Below are 14,779 nucleotides of genomic sequence, written 5' to 3'. Positions count from 1 at the left end.
CCATCCCCTTGAATGGGTGATGTCGTATGAGAGACCATGAAGTTCACTGACTCGTTTGGCCGAGGCCAAAGCTAGTAGGAACACCGTCTTCCAAGTAAGGTGGCGATCTGAAGCCTGGCGTAATGGTTCGTAGGGAGGTCTCTTTAGAGACCTGAGAACTCGAACCACGTTTCATGGAGGAAGTCTCACTTCCTACTGAGGGCAGGTAAGTTCATAACTCCGTATGAGTAGAGAAAGTTCCAGCGAAGAAGAAATGTCCACTCCTTTGAGCCTGAAGGCTAGGCTTAAGGCTGAGCGATAGCCTTTCACCGCCGAGACTGAAAGGCGCATTTCTTCTCGCAAATACACGAAGAACTCCGCTATTGCTGGAATTGTGGCATCGAGTGGAGAGATACCCCTTCCACTACAACAACCACAGAAAACTCGCCACTTCGCCTGGTAGACCGCTGCGGATGACTTGCGCAGGTGTCCAGACATCCTGTTCACAACTTGTTGCGAAAATCTTCTCTCAGTGAGGAGATGCTGGATCCAGGCGTGAAGTCGAAGCGAAGCTACGGCTTTGTGGAAGATGTTGGCTTGTGGTTGTTTGAGTAGCTCGTGCCGTGGAGGGAGTTCTCTCGGGGGCTCCGTAAGGAGTTGCAGAAGGTCCGGAAACCATTCCGCGTGATACCATAGCGGAGCTATCAGGGTCATCGAGAGATTGACCGATATTCTGGTCTTGTTGAGCACTCTCCTCATCAGACAGAACGGGGGAAAAGCGTAAACATCGATGTTGTCCCACCGTTGTTGGAAGGCATCTTGCCAGAGAGCCTTGGGATCCGGGACTGGGGAGCAGTACAGCGGGAGCTTGAAGTTCAGCGCTGTAGCGAACAGATACACAGTCGGGGAACCCCCACAGAGTCAGGACTTTGTTGGCTACTTGACGATCCAAAGACCACTCGGTACTCACTTTCTGTGTCGCTCTGCTCAAACTGTCGGCGAGTACATTCCTCTTGCCTGGAATGAAGCGAGCCGATAGTGTGACCGAGTGGACTTCGGTCCATCTCAGTATCTCTACTGCAAGATGGGATAGCTGCTCCGAAAAGGTACCTCCCTGCTTGTTGATATAAGCCACTACTGTGGTGTTGTCGCTCATCACCACCACAGAGTGGCCCACCAGGACTTGGTGGAACTTCTGAAGGGCCAGGAATACGGCCTTCATTTCTAGCAGGTTTATATGGAGGTACTTTTCTGATTCTGACCACAGGCCTGAGGTCGTGTGGTGCAGAACGTGGGCCCCTCACCCTTTCTTTGATGCGTCCGAAAACAACATCAAATCTGGGGGAAGGACGAGAAGATCCACTCCCTTTCGTAGGTTCTCGTCTGCCACCCACCACTGAAGGTCCGTCTGTTCCGCGGAACCCATGGGGATCCGAGTGTCTGGGGAATCGTGACCTTGATTCCACCAAGACTTGAGTCGCCACTGGAGAGATCTTATTCTGACGTGACCATTGCGAACTAGACGGGCCAGGGATGAGAGATGGCCGAGGAGACGTAACCACGCTTGGGCTGGGAGTTCTTCTCGTCTGAGGAAAGGCCTTGCGACTTTCCTTAGCCTTGCTATCCTGTCGTCTGATGGGAAGGCTTTGCAGAGATTGGTGTCTATGACCATGCCTGGATAAACCAGTCTCTGTGTGGGCAGCAGAGAGGACTTCTCGAGATTTACCATGATCCCTAGATCTTGGCAAAGTTCGAGAAGTTTGTCTCGGTGGCGAAGAAGGGTTGCCTCCGAGTCTGCTAGGATCAGCCAGTCGTCCAGGTAACGGAGGAGACGGATACCGATCCTGTGAGCCCAAGATGATATCAGGGTGAACACTCTGGTGAATACTTGAGGGGCTGTGGAGTACTTTGAACTGGTAGATCTTGTTGTCTAGGCAGAATCTTAAGTACTTCCTTGAAGACGGGTGGACTAGGATCTGGAAGTACGCGTCCTTTAGGTCCAGTGTACACATAAAGTCTTGTGGTCTCACTGCGAGTCTAACTGTGTCTGCCGTCTCCATGCTGAACGGTGTCTATTTGACAAACCCGTTCAGTGTCGAGAGGTCGATGACTGGTCTCCAGCCTCCAGACGCCTTCTTTACAAGAAAGAGTCGACTGTAAAAGCCTGGGGACCCGTCTACCACCTCTTGGAGAGTGTCCTTCTTCAACATGGTCTCGACTTCTGCCCAAAGGGCTTGCCCTCTTCCCGATCCCATGGTAAGGGAGCTCAATGACACTGGGTTCGCTGTCAGGGGAGGTAGAGATGTTGTGAACGGGACGCGATATCCCTGACCGATCACGGAGATGGTCCAGGAATCTGCCCCGAGTTGCTGCCACCTTGTCACGCAACTTTGAGGGCATCCCCCCACTGGTGGACGTGCAGGGGGACTGCCAATCCTAGCGTTTACGGCCTCGGCCGCTCCCTCTAGGATTTTTACCTCCCCTGGAGGACTTTTTGACCTTCCTGTCTTTGACAGGGAAGGGCTTAGACACCTTTGGTTTTGCTGCTGTCGTCGTCTTCGTATTCTTAACAGGACGGGGCTGTTGGGTTGGTGGAGGTTTGTAGGGCCTCGATGTCAGGGCCCTGTGGAGGAGGGAATCCTGGTTGGATTTCCTCCACCTCGATCGCATAATACTTCCTTTGAAGTATAAAAGGAAGTGGGAAAGACTGTGAGTGGAACCTGCTCTCAGGGAACAAGAAGTTCGGGCTATCAGCAAGATAAGCTACTTTCTAGTGACCATCAGACCTTTCTACCAGGGTAAAGCTGCACTAGTCTTAGGAGGCCTATGAGTACCAAAGATCTGGTCTAGGACCAATTCTTTGCCCTCCTGAGAGGTCATACCAGGATTAGACAAGCTGTTCAAGGATCTCATGCAGGATAAAACCTGTCAAAATTAGTGCTCAGAGTTCTTTCGTTCCTGTTCTGAACGAAAGCTGGGACTAGCCACTCTTGGAAGGAATTCTTCGTCCGTGTCCACATCATCATCTACCTGCAAACATCCGTCCATGGAAGCCTGGAGTGGGTCAAAATTGTCAACAGTATCATGAGGACCCCCCTCAGGGGATCCCACCTCCAACTCCTGTCTGTGTGGATCCTTTATCTTAGCATTCTTGGCAACCGTTTTAGAGTCCTTTGACTCTTTCCGAGGAGGAAAATGCTTATCCAAGAACGAGGTCTTAGGAAGAGCTAGTGGTTCCTTCGATACGCCAGACTTAGGGACAGGAGGTTTGACGGGTTTGGACAAGATATGCATGAGGAGGAGTATGGTTCGCCTTCTTCCTCTGTTCAGAGGTTAGTCTGTGAACATTCCTACCTGGAGTTTAAGGAAGTCATTGCAGCCATGGGTCAGAAACAGAAGACATCTTACCTTCAGCACTGGGATCAGATGTAGAACTGTGCGCTAAGGAGACGCTACTCAGGAGCGAAGTCCTCCTTGGGTCTAAGTGACTGTCAACGTGAAGGAAAATAGACGAAAAACTCTCTTAACGGAGTTCTTGGGGTATACCTGACTTGAGAAGGACATGGCTTGGGTGGAAAGGCCAAACCAAAGGACTTTAGTAGGTCTGATAACAGAGTATCATACCAAGAAGTAAACTTTCCTCCTTTCAAAATGTCCGGGGTTTCCTTCGGAAGACCGGGAGGTGGAGAACGTCTATGAATTGGACACCTAAGCACAGAGCCTCTGCGGCATAAAGAGATCTTCCTTGGTTGCTCTAAGGGGCCTGTCGGAAGATATAGGAACACCCGCAAACATATTTGGGAGTTCTTTAAACCCTTCAGGAAAGGGAATTGGCCTACCTTTCGATCCAGAGTACACATGAAGTCATGTGGTCTTACTGCTTGTCTGACCATGTCTGCTTTCTCTACGCTGAACAAAGTCTGTTCGACAAACTTGTTCAGAGCAGAGAGGTCGATGACTGGTCTCCAGCTTCCAGATGCCTTTTTCACAAGAAAAAGTAGACTGAAGAAGCCTGGGGACCAGTCGAGGACCTCCTTAAGAGCGCCCTTCTCTAATATGGTCTGGACTTCGGCCCAAAGGGCCTGTCCCTTTGCTGATCCTATTGCAAAGGAGTTCATAAGCACTGGATCCTTGGTCAGTGGAGGAAGAGATGATATGAACGGGACGCAATATCCTAAATGAATCACAGAGACCGTCCAGGGTTCAGCCCCTAGCTCCATTCACCTAAACCAGCAGTTTTGTAGGCATCCCCCCACTGGTGGACAAGCAGGGGGATCGCCTATCCTAGCATTTGCGGCTTCAGCCGCCACCTCTCTGTTGTTCTCCTCCTCAGGAGGACTTCGTGCCTTTCCAATCCTTGACAGGAAAGGGCTTCTTAAGACACCGTTTTGTCTTTCGCTGCTGTTTTGTCTGTTTGATGGTTTGGAGTGGCTGGGTTTCAGAGGAGTTGGTGGTGCCAAGATGTCAAGGCCCTATGTAAGAGTGCGTCTTGGTTACACTTCCTCCACTTCTCCGCAGCCTGCTTGACGTCTTAGGCTCAAAAAGCCTTGCAATCTTGACATTCGGGACCTGCTGATGGAATCTCTCGACCACCGCATCCCTGCGTTTAAAGATGGTATTGGCCCACAAGTTCACCACCTGGTGGGTCAGAAACTCAAAGGTGCGGGCACTCGAGAGAAGTAAGATCTCCACTGCCTTCCCGGTACTGTACTTTCCTTGGAGAAATACAGTACTCGGTCCATACCAGGAATCTCACGGATCCCAAAGATCAAGCCACGAAGTACATCGCGACTTTCTCCAGGTTTAAGATCTCTGAGGCCGAGAACGCAACTTGATGACTAGAAACCCTCTCTAGAAAGACTCCCTTCCTCAACTCCTCACGGGAGTGGGGAAGAGGTAAGAGGTAGAGACAAGCTAGGCTCATCTAGAACTTCATAATACCTCCTCTGGTAAACACCCGGAGGTGGGATGAGTTTGGAAGACGAGCCTGACCGGAACAACACAGAGATATTTGGGTGGCAACCTTACGCCAAGTACTCCTCGGCCACCGGGACCAGGGCAGAGCCACACTGGACTTTGGAGGTTTCTGAGTGCCCAAGACACGGTCAAGGATCATGTCCTTTGCACTTTGAGGAGCCCTCTTCGAGTCTGACAACCCACTGAGGGGCCTCATGGAAGCCAGAACCTGCCAAAAGGCGTGTTCTGACTCTCTCTGGTCGACACCTGATGTTGGGCTACCAGCATTGTCAAGGTAAAAGTTATTGTATTTGTAAGAAATAACTGTGGTAACCAAGACTTTCCCAATACCCCCTCGCCAGGGTATGGGGACACAACAGTATCAACACAATACTAGGTACACAAGAGAGCATGGTTTACCTGCAGTGGTTGATGTCAGCTTGTGCAGAGAACCCGAGATGCTGCTTTCCACATGAGAGGGGAGGATGAAGAAAAGAAAAAGTGCCAGTCCTTCTTTTTCATTCACGAAGACTAAAACCGGGTAACAGTGCCCTCAACCTTCTGTTACTTGTCCAATAAAGAGCTTGAGGTATTAAACCAGCTGTTGTGCAGCCACCAAAGGACCGATAGAGATCGTACCGAGCTCCTATGGGTCACGTCTTCCAGGTAATGGGCTGTGAAAGTTGTCCGACGCTTTCACACCCATGCTTATAGAACCTGCGGCACAGAGTAATCTCTTTGGAATGCCAGGGATGTAGCTATGCCCCTGACATCGTGAGCTCTGGGTTGACGTGCTGGAGGAGGATCTGGATTCAGAGCGCAATTGATGACTCTGTTATTCCATGCAGAGATGGTGTTATTGGTGATCCTCCTCTTGTTTCTCCCAGTGCTGATGACAAGCAAAGGCACTCGGGGGGTGGGCTGCTGCTGTTCTCTTGAGATACAGCCTCAAACTCCTCCCTGGGCACAGTAACAGACTATCTGGATCGTCAGCTATAGAGCGGCTACTCGTTGTCCGGAAGGGGTCGAATTTAGGATCCGTCACCCCTTGATTCTGAGTCTTGGCAACAAACTCATGGATGAAGGTGAGTCTTGGCAACAAACTCATGGATGAAGCTGAATGTTACCTCTCCGATGTCGTATGAGAAACCATACAGTTCACTGACCCATTTAGGTGAGGTCAAAGCGAGTAGGAACACTGTCTTCCAAGTTAGGAGGCGATCTGTTGCCTGGTGTAGTGGTTCGTAGGGAGGACTCTTTAGAGACCCGAGAACTAAAACCATGTTCTGAGGGGATAAGTAAGTTCATAAGTCCATACGATTAAGGAAAGATCTGGCAATGAGATGATGTCCCTTCCTTCCAGTTTGAAGGCAAGGCTCATGGCTGAGTGATTACCTTTCACTGCCGAAACTGAAAGGAGTCTTTCCTCTCGCAAATACCCGAGGAATTCCGCTACTGCCGGAATAGTGGCATCGAGTGGAGAGATACCCTTTCCAAGACACCAACCACAGAAGACGTTCTACTTTGCCTGGTAGACTGCTGCTGAGGATTTCTGCAGATATCCAGACATCCTCTTCGCAACTTGCTGCAAAAATCCTCTTTGAGTGAGGTACTGGGTAGTCTCCAGGCGTGCAGTCGTAGTGAAGCTAAAGCTTTGTGGTAGATGTCGACGTGCTGATGTCTGAGTAGATCGTGTTGTGGAGAGAGTTCTCTTGGAAGCTCTGTCAGAAGCTGCAGGAGGTCTGGAAACCATTCCACATGATGCCATAGAGGAGCTAAAGGAGTCATTGAAAGGTTGACTGATGTTCTGGCCTCGTTGAGTACCCTTCTCATCAAGACAGAACGGGGGAAAGGCGTAAACATCATTGTTGTCCCCACCGTTGTTGGAATGCATATTGACAGAGAGCCTTGGGGTCTGAGACTGGGGAGTAGCGGGAGCCAAAAGTTCAGGGCTGTTGCGAACAGATCCATTGTTAGAGAACCCCCACAAAATCAGGACTTTGTAGGCTACTAGGAGATTCAAAGATGATTCGGTACCCATTATTTGAAATGCTCTACTCAGATTGTCGGCGAGCACATTTCTCTAGCCTGGAATGAAGCGGGCTGATAGCAGTACCGAGCAGACATCAGCCCAACTCAGTATTTCTACTGCCAGATGGGATAGGGGCGGCAAAAAAGTACCACCTTGTATGTTGATGTGAGCCACTACTGTGGTGCTGCTGCTCATGACCACCACTGAGTAGCCCGCTAGGAATAGATGGAACTGTTGATCAACTAGAAAGATGGCCTTCATCTCTAAGAGATTTATGTGAGGGTAGTTTTCAGAGTCTGGCCAGAGGCCTGAGGTCGTGTGGTGCAGCATGTTGACCCCTCCCCCTTCTTTGGATGTGTCTAAAAACAGCATCAACTGCGAGGGGAGATGAAAAGGTCTATATCCCTCAGCAGATTCTTGTCTGCCACCCACCACTCCATTCCTCTGGTCCCATAGGGATCAGTATGTCCGGGGAATCAAAGGCCTGATTCCAATCAGACTCAAGCCGCCACTGGAGATCGAATCCTGAGGCGGCCGTTGGGAATTAGACGGGCCAGGGATGATAGGTGTCCGAGGAGACATAAGCCACTTCTGGGCTGGGAGATCTTCTCATCTTGAGAAAAGGTCTTGCGACCTTTCTCAGCCTCATTATCCTGTTTCTGATGGGAAGGTTTTGAGGAGATTGGAGTCTAAAATCATTCCTAGGTATACCAGTCTTCTGAGTGGGAAGCAGGGAAGACTTCTCGAGGTTCACCATGATCCCCAGGTCTTGGCAAAACCTTAGAAGTTTATCTTGGTGCTGAAGCAGGGTTGCCACCGAGTCTGCTAGGATCAGCAAATCGTCCAGATAACAGAGGAGACGGATGCCAATCCTGTGAGCCCAGGATGATACTAGGGCCAACACTGGTGAAGATTTGGGGTGCTGTGGAAAGACCGAAACACATTACTCTGAACTGGTATTTCCTGTTCTCCAGACTGAATCACCGATATTTCCATGAAGATGGATGGTTTGGGATCTGGAAGTATGTGTCCTTTAGGTCCAGCGTGCACATGAAGACCTATGGTCTTACCGCTTGTCCAACCTTCTCCAACATGGTGTGGGTATCGGCCTAAAGGGCCAGCTACTTTGCGGATCCCTTCGCATAGGAGTTCGTTGACGCTGGGGCCTTGACCCGTGGAGGGAGAGATAAGTGAACGGAATGTGATGCCCTGCGTAAGGACTCTTCCTCGGGAGAGAACTCAGCCGAAACTGACGAAGAAGTGGGTAAGACAATGCTTGACCTTACCTTGTGTCTGGCAAATGCAGCCAATAGTCAAAGGCTGGTTATTGTGGCTACTATGCGGTTTGAGAGTGCTCGCGAGTTGTTACCTGTCGAAAAGCTGCTAATAGCGAATCGGCAATCTGTGAGCAGGAGATGGTGACTGAAGAGTAGACATAGGCTGCCTGCTCAGTCGGTGAGCGGTCATCTGCCATTGATCGTTGAATTGACTTGACGATCAGCGAGTCTGCGATCGAAGAGTCGAAAGTGAATGACGACCAGCTAGATAAGTCCGCGAGAGGGTAACCATTGTTGGATGGCGAACGGCTATGTGCCGACGGGTCATTGAAGGATGAGCGACCGGGCAGTTGGAACTAGCTAGAGACTCACGAGCTGGAGTTCGTTGAAGAATAGGTAGCGAGGAGGGTTGGTCTGATGCAGGTCGAAAGGCTGGCGAACGACAAGACCGAGGAGAGTCTGAGGTCAGAGGCGAAAGGTTATCAGCAAGATGCCTGTTGGCGATCGGAGATCAGTGTGCTGGAGATCAATGATTGACGAAAGCATGAGCAGACAATCGGCGATCAGCAGGGTGATCAGCGATCAGTGATCACTGACTTGCGATCAGCAGGGTGATCAGCGATCAGTGATCACTGACTTGCGATCAGCGATCATTGAGCTTGCAACCGTTGAGTTGGCAAGGTAGGTTGGTCACTGTTGGGCTGGCAATCAATGAGCTGGCAATCGGCTTGCTGATGATCGAAGCGCCACAAAATACGCAAACTGGCGGATTACGGATAGGCTGAGGAACAACAGTATGATTCGGTGATTAACTAGTTAGTGATCGTTGAGCCAGAGATTGGCGATCCGCACCCGGAGCTCTGAAAGGACGCTCAGAGTGCTGGTGATCGATAAACAGATGGCCAGAGTACGGTTCAACAATTGGAGTGTTGAGCTAATGATCGTTGAACGGCAACTGGCGAGTTAGCGATCGGTGTCCTAGCAATCAGCGATCGGTGTGCTAGATATCAGCGATCCGTGAGATAGCAAAAGCTGACTATCGGGGATCGGAGAGCTGACGATTGGCTACTAGGGAAAGATGAGCTAACATTCGGCAATCGGTAGTCAGGGAGCTGGCAATTGGCGACTGGCAAGATGGCAATTGGTGAATCGCAAACTAATGATCGGCAAGAATGGAGGTCAATGATCAAAGAAAGGCGAGCTAGCAATCAGCAAGCTGATGATGACCCATCGTGATCTAACGATCGGCTGTCGGTGAGCTAGCGACCGGCAAGTTGGCAATCGGTGATTAGCAACCTAACGATCAGCAATCGGCGAGACTGGTGCTAGCAGAAATACGAGCTGCAGTAGGTCAAACAGCTGAACAATGATCTGGAGACAGGATGTGCCCTTTGGAAGGCCAAACATCCTAAGGAGAGGCTTGTGAATGAGACCTCAATGGTGCATAATGAAGAGGTTCGTTAACGAGCAGACGAGCTAGTGATCGGCCATCAGCGAACTGGCAATCGGGGATCGGCGAGATGGCAATCGGGGATCAGCAAGTTAGCGATCGGCAATCGGCGAGCTGGAAAACGGGGATCAGCAAGCTAGCGATTGGCAAACTGACGATCAGCAAGTTGATGATTGCTATCGGAGCGCTAGTGATCAGCGATTGGCAAGACTGGAGAAAGACAAGCTGCAAAAGGTCGGAATAAATGGTCTGTGAATCGGCTGCACAATGATCTGGAGACAGGATGTGCCCTTTAGAAGGGCAAGCATCCTCAGGAGAGGCTTGCGAACAAGATCTCGACGGTGAGTCATAAACCAGGGTTGTTGACAAGCAGGTGAGCGGTGAGCTGGTGATTGCCGAGCTGACAATCAGCAATCGACGAGCTGGCCATCGGCGATCAGCTGGAGATTGGTGAATTACTATGCTGCAACCCTAGTTGGAAAAGCAGGATGCTGTAAGCCAGGGGCTCCAACAGGGAAAATAGACCAGTGAGGAAAGGAAACAAGGAAAAATAAAATATTTAAGAACAGTAACATTAAAATAAAAAAACTTTAACAAAACAAGATGAAGAGAAATAAGATAGAATAGTGTACCCAAGTGTAGCCTCAAGCAAGAAAACTCTAAGCTAAGACAGTAGATGACCATGGTTCAGAAGCTATGGCCCTACCCAAGCATAGAGAATAATGGTATTTTTTGGAGCGTCCTTCTCCTAGAAGAGCTTCTAACCATAGCTAAAGAGTCTCTTCTACCCTTACCAAGAGGAAAGTGGCCACTGATCAAGTAAAGTGCAGTAACCCATTGGGTGAAGAATTGTTTGGTAATCTCAGTGTTGTCAGGTGTATGAGGGCAGAGGACAATCTGTAAATAACAGGCCAGACTATTCAGTATGTGTGTAGGCAAAGGGGAAATGAACCGTAACCAGAGCGAAGGATCCAAAGTAGTAATGTCTGGCTAGTCAAAGGATCCCCTAACTCTCTAATGGTAGTATCTCAATGGGTGGCTGGTGCCCTGGCTAACCTGCTACTATTGATGTTTTTCTTTTATCGCCTCGCTCGTGCATGGCGGAGCAAAAACCATTAAATTTCTAAAATATCCATGTTCTTAAATGGTCTAATGGGTTTTCAATTTATTTGCTGATGAAATGAAGGTCAAATTCAGTGAAAGCACGGAGTCTTTGCATATCAGCGGCCAGTTACTTGCGCATTGATTAAAAATGGACAGCAACTAACCTAAACTTTCCCCCCTTACCTAACCTACAAGCCGTGTCCTTACCTACTTACCTAATGGGGGGTAACCCCCCTGCGACCCCCCCTTACTCTGCCGTATTCTAAGTTAGACATAATAATACATAAAGTTGGCCGCTATCGTACATGCACCACGAAAGCACATTATTTACTACAGGAAAAACTATTTGTTCTGTTCAAAATGTTACTCTGTCCGTAACTATAATTTTACCCTAATCTAGGTTGCCATATCCTCAATCATAAAGGGTTGTGAGTGGAGAAATAACATGGGCACTATGAATATCCAGACACTTTTACAAGACTAACTTAGCTAATAAAGCCTAGGCTAAGCTAAACTTTGCTTTCTGGATGTTTTAGCCTACATCAATTAAGGGTTAGCATTTGTCTTATTGAATATGCAAAATTTGTACTTAAAAGTTCTTTGAGTCTTTGACATCTAATAATAGGCCTGTGCAATGATGAGGGGGTGTGTCTGTCACTTGCCTAATCTAGAATATGTTTTTCTACTGTAGGTTTAAGAGAGGCAACTTAAGCTGTCGTCAACTTATAAATATATCCAGTATTGTATTATTAAGCATGAGATATATATATATATATATATATATATATATATATATATATATATATATATATATATATATATATATATATATATATATATATATATATGTGTATGTGTGTGTGTGTGTGTGTGTAATGTGTGAGTGTGTAGTACACATACAAAGATAAGTAAATAATTCAAAGATTTAAAAATTAGCATTGGTACACAATCATAACACGACACTCACCACCCCAAATGCTTAGCTTCAAGTTGTTTCCATCTAAATTTTCCACGTACGTCCCAAGGACACGATTTAACAAGTCTGACACTAATCCTTCAAACATCTTACTTCCTCTTTATCTTAGCTATGGAACAGTCAGTCATTGCTATTTCGTTAAAACGCCATCAATTACAAGTTCGTAGACAAATCACGAGAACGTAAGTCACACCCCACCAACATCGAACTTCGTCTACACACTGAAAAGTGACGAAACAGCTGATTGGTATTTTTCATTCTACTTCTACTGATTAGATTTTAGTCATGGGTTCCAGACATATCTGGTTTCTTGTTTTTTAAGTTTACTTTCATTTTACTGATTAACTTAATATACTTGTACAAGATCATGCCTGGGTTACTAGTACAAGCAATATTCTTGAGATATACAATATTCTTTAATAAACTACTATTGAGCAAATGTTTTTGACGTGTTAGTCATGTTTCTCACAATCTGTCGTCTAGTTTTTCAACAGTCTTAGTTATTTTCATGAAATCTAACTATGCTAAAACAGTTTGGGCAATGGTAGATGACACAGACAATCTATTATTATTTTTCCTTCAAATTACCTGCCCGTGAGAGTGAGATGTGAGTATTTGGGTTTAATTTTACCGCCTAAATTTAGGGTATGTGGTATCACTTTAACAAGGATCTACCGATTATAAAATTGTTAATGTAGCTGGGAGTGAAAACTTATATATATATATATATATATATATATATATATATATATATATATATATATATATATATTTCATCGATTACGTTATTCCATTTATAACGGTAAGCCTATAAGTTTTTAAAGTCGAGGAGGCATGGTCATGTTGAAATGTATTTTTAATCAATACATTTCCAGCTTCAGCTTTAAACAAGAGCATGCAGCTATTAAATAACTAAAAATAAGAACAAGTGGGTTAGTGCAGTCGTGGCTTAAAATGTGACGGCAGTAAAATAGATAGTGGAGTTTAAAACTGATAACTAGATGGGTTATTACCCATCAAGTTATCAGAACCGGACGTCCAAAAAAACTAAGAGAAATGCTACATATCATGCAGTCAACAACTCATGTAAAAACAGATTATTATTATTATTATTATTATTATTATTATTATTATTACTTGCTAAGCTACAACTCTATTTGGAAAAGCAGGATACTATAAGCCCAGGGGCTCCAACAGGGAAAATAGCTCAGTGAGGAAAGGAAATAAGAGAAGTAATTGACAATTAGAATAAGATATGTTAAGAACAGTATCAACATTAAATTAGATATTTCGCATATAAACTATAAACGTTAAAAAAGAAACAAGATGAAGAGAAATGAGATAGAATGGTATACCCGAGTGTACCCTCAAGCAAGGGAACTCTAACCCAAGACAGTGGAAGACCATGGTACAGAGGCTATGGAACTACCCAAAACTAGAGAACAATGGTTTGATTTTGGAGTGTTCTTCTCCTAGAAGAGCTGCTTGCCATAGCTACAGAGTCTTTTCTATTCTCACCAAGAGGAGAGTGGCCAATGAACAATTACAGTGCAGTAGTTAACCCCTTGAGCAAACAGAATAGTTTTGTAATTTTAATGTTGTCAGTTGTACGAGGACTGAGGAGAATGTGTAAAGATAGGCCAGACTATTCGGTGTATGTGTAGGCAAAGGAAAAAATGAGCCATAACCAGAGAGAAGGATCCAATGTAATACTGTCTGGCCAGTCAAAGGATCCAATAACTCTCTAGCGGTAGTATGTCAACGGGTGGCTGGTGCCCTGACCAACCTACTATAAGGCTATAACCTAGTGATTTTCAAGAATTGTTACTGTTATTGTCTGAACGTAGAATTCTAAACCCTCGTTATATTTTGATATTTCAATGAGTCTTGATTTATTTGGGGATAATTTATATGTACAAATGAAGGTAAAAGGTAGTAGGTTGGCCAGGGCACCAGCCACCCGTTGAGATACTACCGCTAGAGAGTTATGGGGTCTTTTGACTGGCCAGACAGTACTACATTGGATCCTCCTCTCTGGTTACGGTTCATTTTCCCTTTGCCTACATACACACTGAATAGTCTGGCATATTCTTTACATATTCTCCTCTATCCTCATACACCTGACAACACAGATTACCAAACAATTCTTCATCACCCAAGGGGTTACTGCACTGTAATTGTTCAGTGCCACTTTCCTCTTGGTAAGGGTAGAAGAGACTCTTTAGCTTTGGTAAGCAGCTCTTCTAGGAGAAGGACACTCCAAAATCAAACCACTGTTCTCTAGTCTTGGGTAGTGCCATAGCCTCTGTACCATGGCCTTTCACTGTCTTGGGTTAGAGTTCTCTTGCTTGAGGGTACACTCGAGCACACTCTCCTATCTTATTTCTCTTCCTCTTGTTTTGTTAAAGTTTTTATAGTTTATATAGGAGATATTTCTTGTTGTTACTCTTCTTAGAATATTTTATTTTCCTTTTTTCCTTTCCGCACTGAGCTATTTTCCCTGTTGGAGCCCCTGGGCTTATAGCATACTGCTTTTCCAACTAGGGTTGTAGCTTAGTAAGTAATAATAATAATAATAATAAAATTAAAATTCATACAAACGCACAACCACTTAATTATGTACAAATATATATAGTATTTGTACACATACAAGTATGCATAAAGATGTAATTTTATTTACTTCATTTTTCATAATGATAAACTGCAATCTCCTTATCACAAAGAAAACAAATATATCCTAAGTCGTAGACAGTGATTGCTAAACACTAATATTTTTTTATACACGCTAATTAACTCTACTCTAAAATCATTCTTTCTCATCAATGTGAATTTGAGTGAGTGTGTCCTCTTAATTTCCAGAACATACATGAACTGATATCAAAGGCCATAATACCAGATCTTTAAGTTATCAAGGATAGCATAGAAACTAATATAGGCCCATTGATTCGTTTTATCATGTGTAAATAATGGCGAACCCACGAAGAGAGGCAGAAAACATATGTAAT

The 14,779-nt window shown here is 45.9% G+C and overlaps 1 protein-coding gene across 1 annotated transcript in view; it reads right to left on the bottom strand.

The window, feature by feature from the left end:
* Vps13 (vacuolar protein sorting 13C) overlaps positions 1–12,016 on the bottom strand; it is a 469,226-nt gene extending 457,210 nt beyond the window's left edge. Inside the window, exon 1 of the mRNA XM_068346310.1 lies at positions 11,766–12,016. Within this exon, the coding sequence (XP_068202411.1) occupies positions 11,766–11,862 (97 nt within the window). The 5' untranslated portion in view covers positions 11,863–12,016. The remainder of the gene's footprint in view (positions 1–11,765) is intronic.
* Positions 12,017–14,779: the final 2,763 nt, after the last annotated feature.

The sequence above is a fragment of the Palaemon carinicauda genome, chromosome 22 (genome assembly GCF_036898095.1).
Source record: "Palaemon carinicauda isolate YSFRI2023 chromosome 22, ASM3689809v2, whole genome shotgun sequence".
Taxonomy (NCBI): Eukaryota; Metazoa; Arthropoda; class Malacostraca; order Decapoda; family Palaemonidae; genus Palaemon; species Palaemon carinicauda.
The sequence above is the reverse complement of the archived record's forward strand: the minus strand, read 5'-3'. Positions and strand labels throughout refer to the sequence as shown.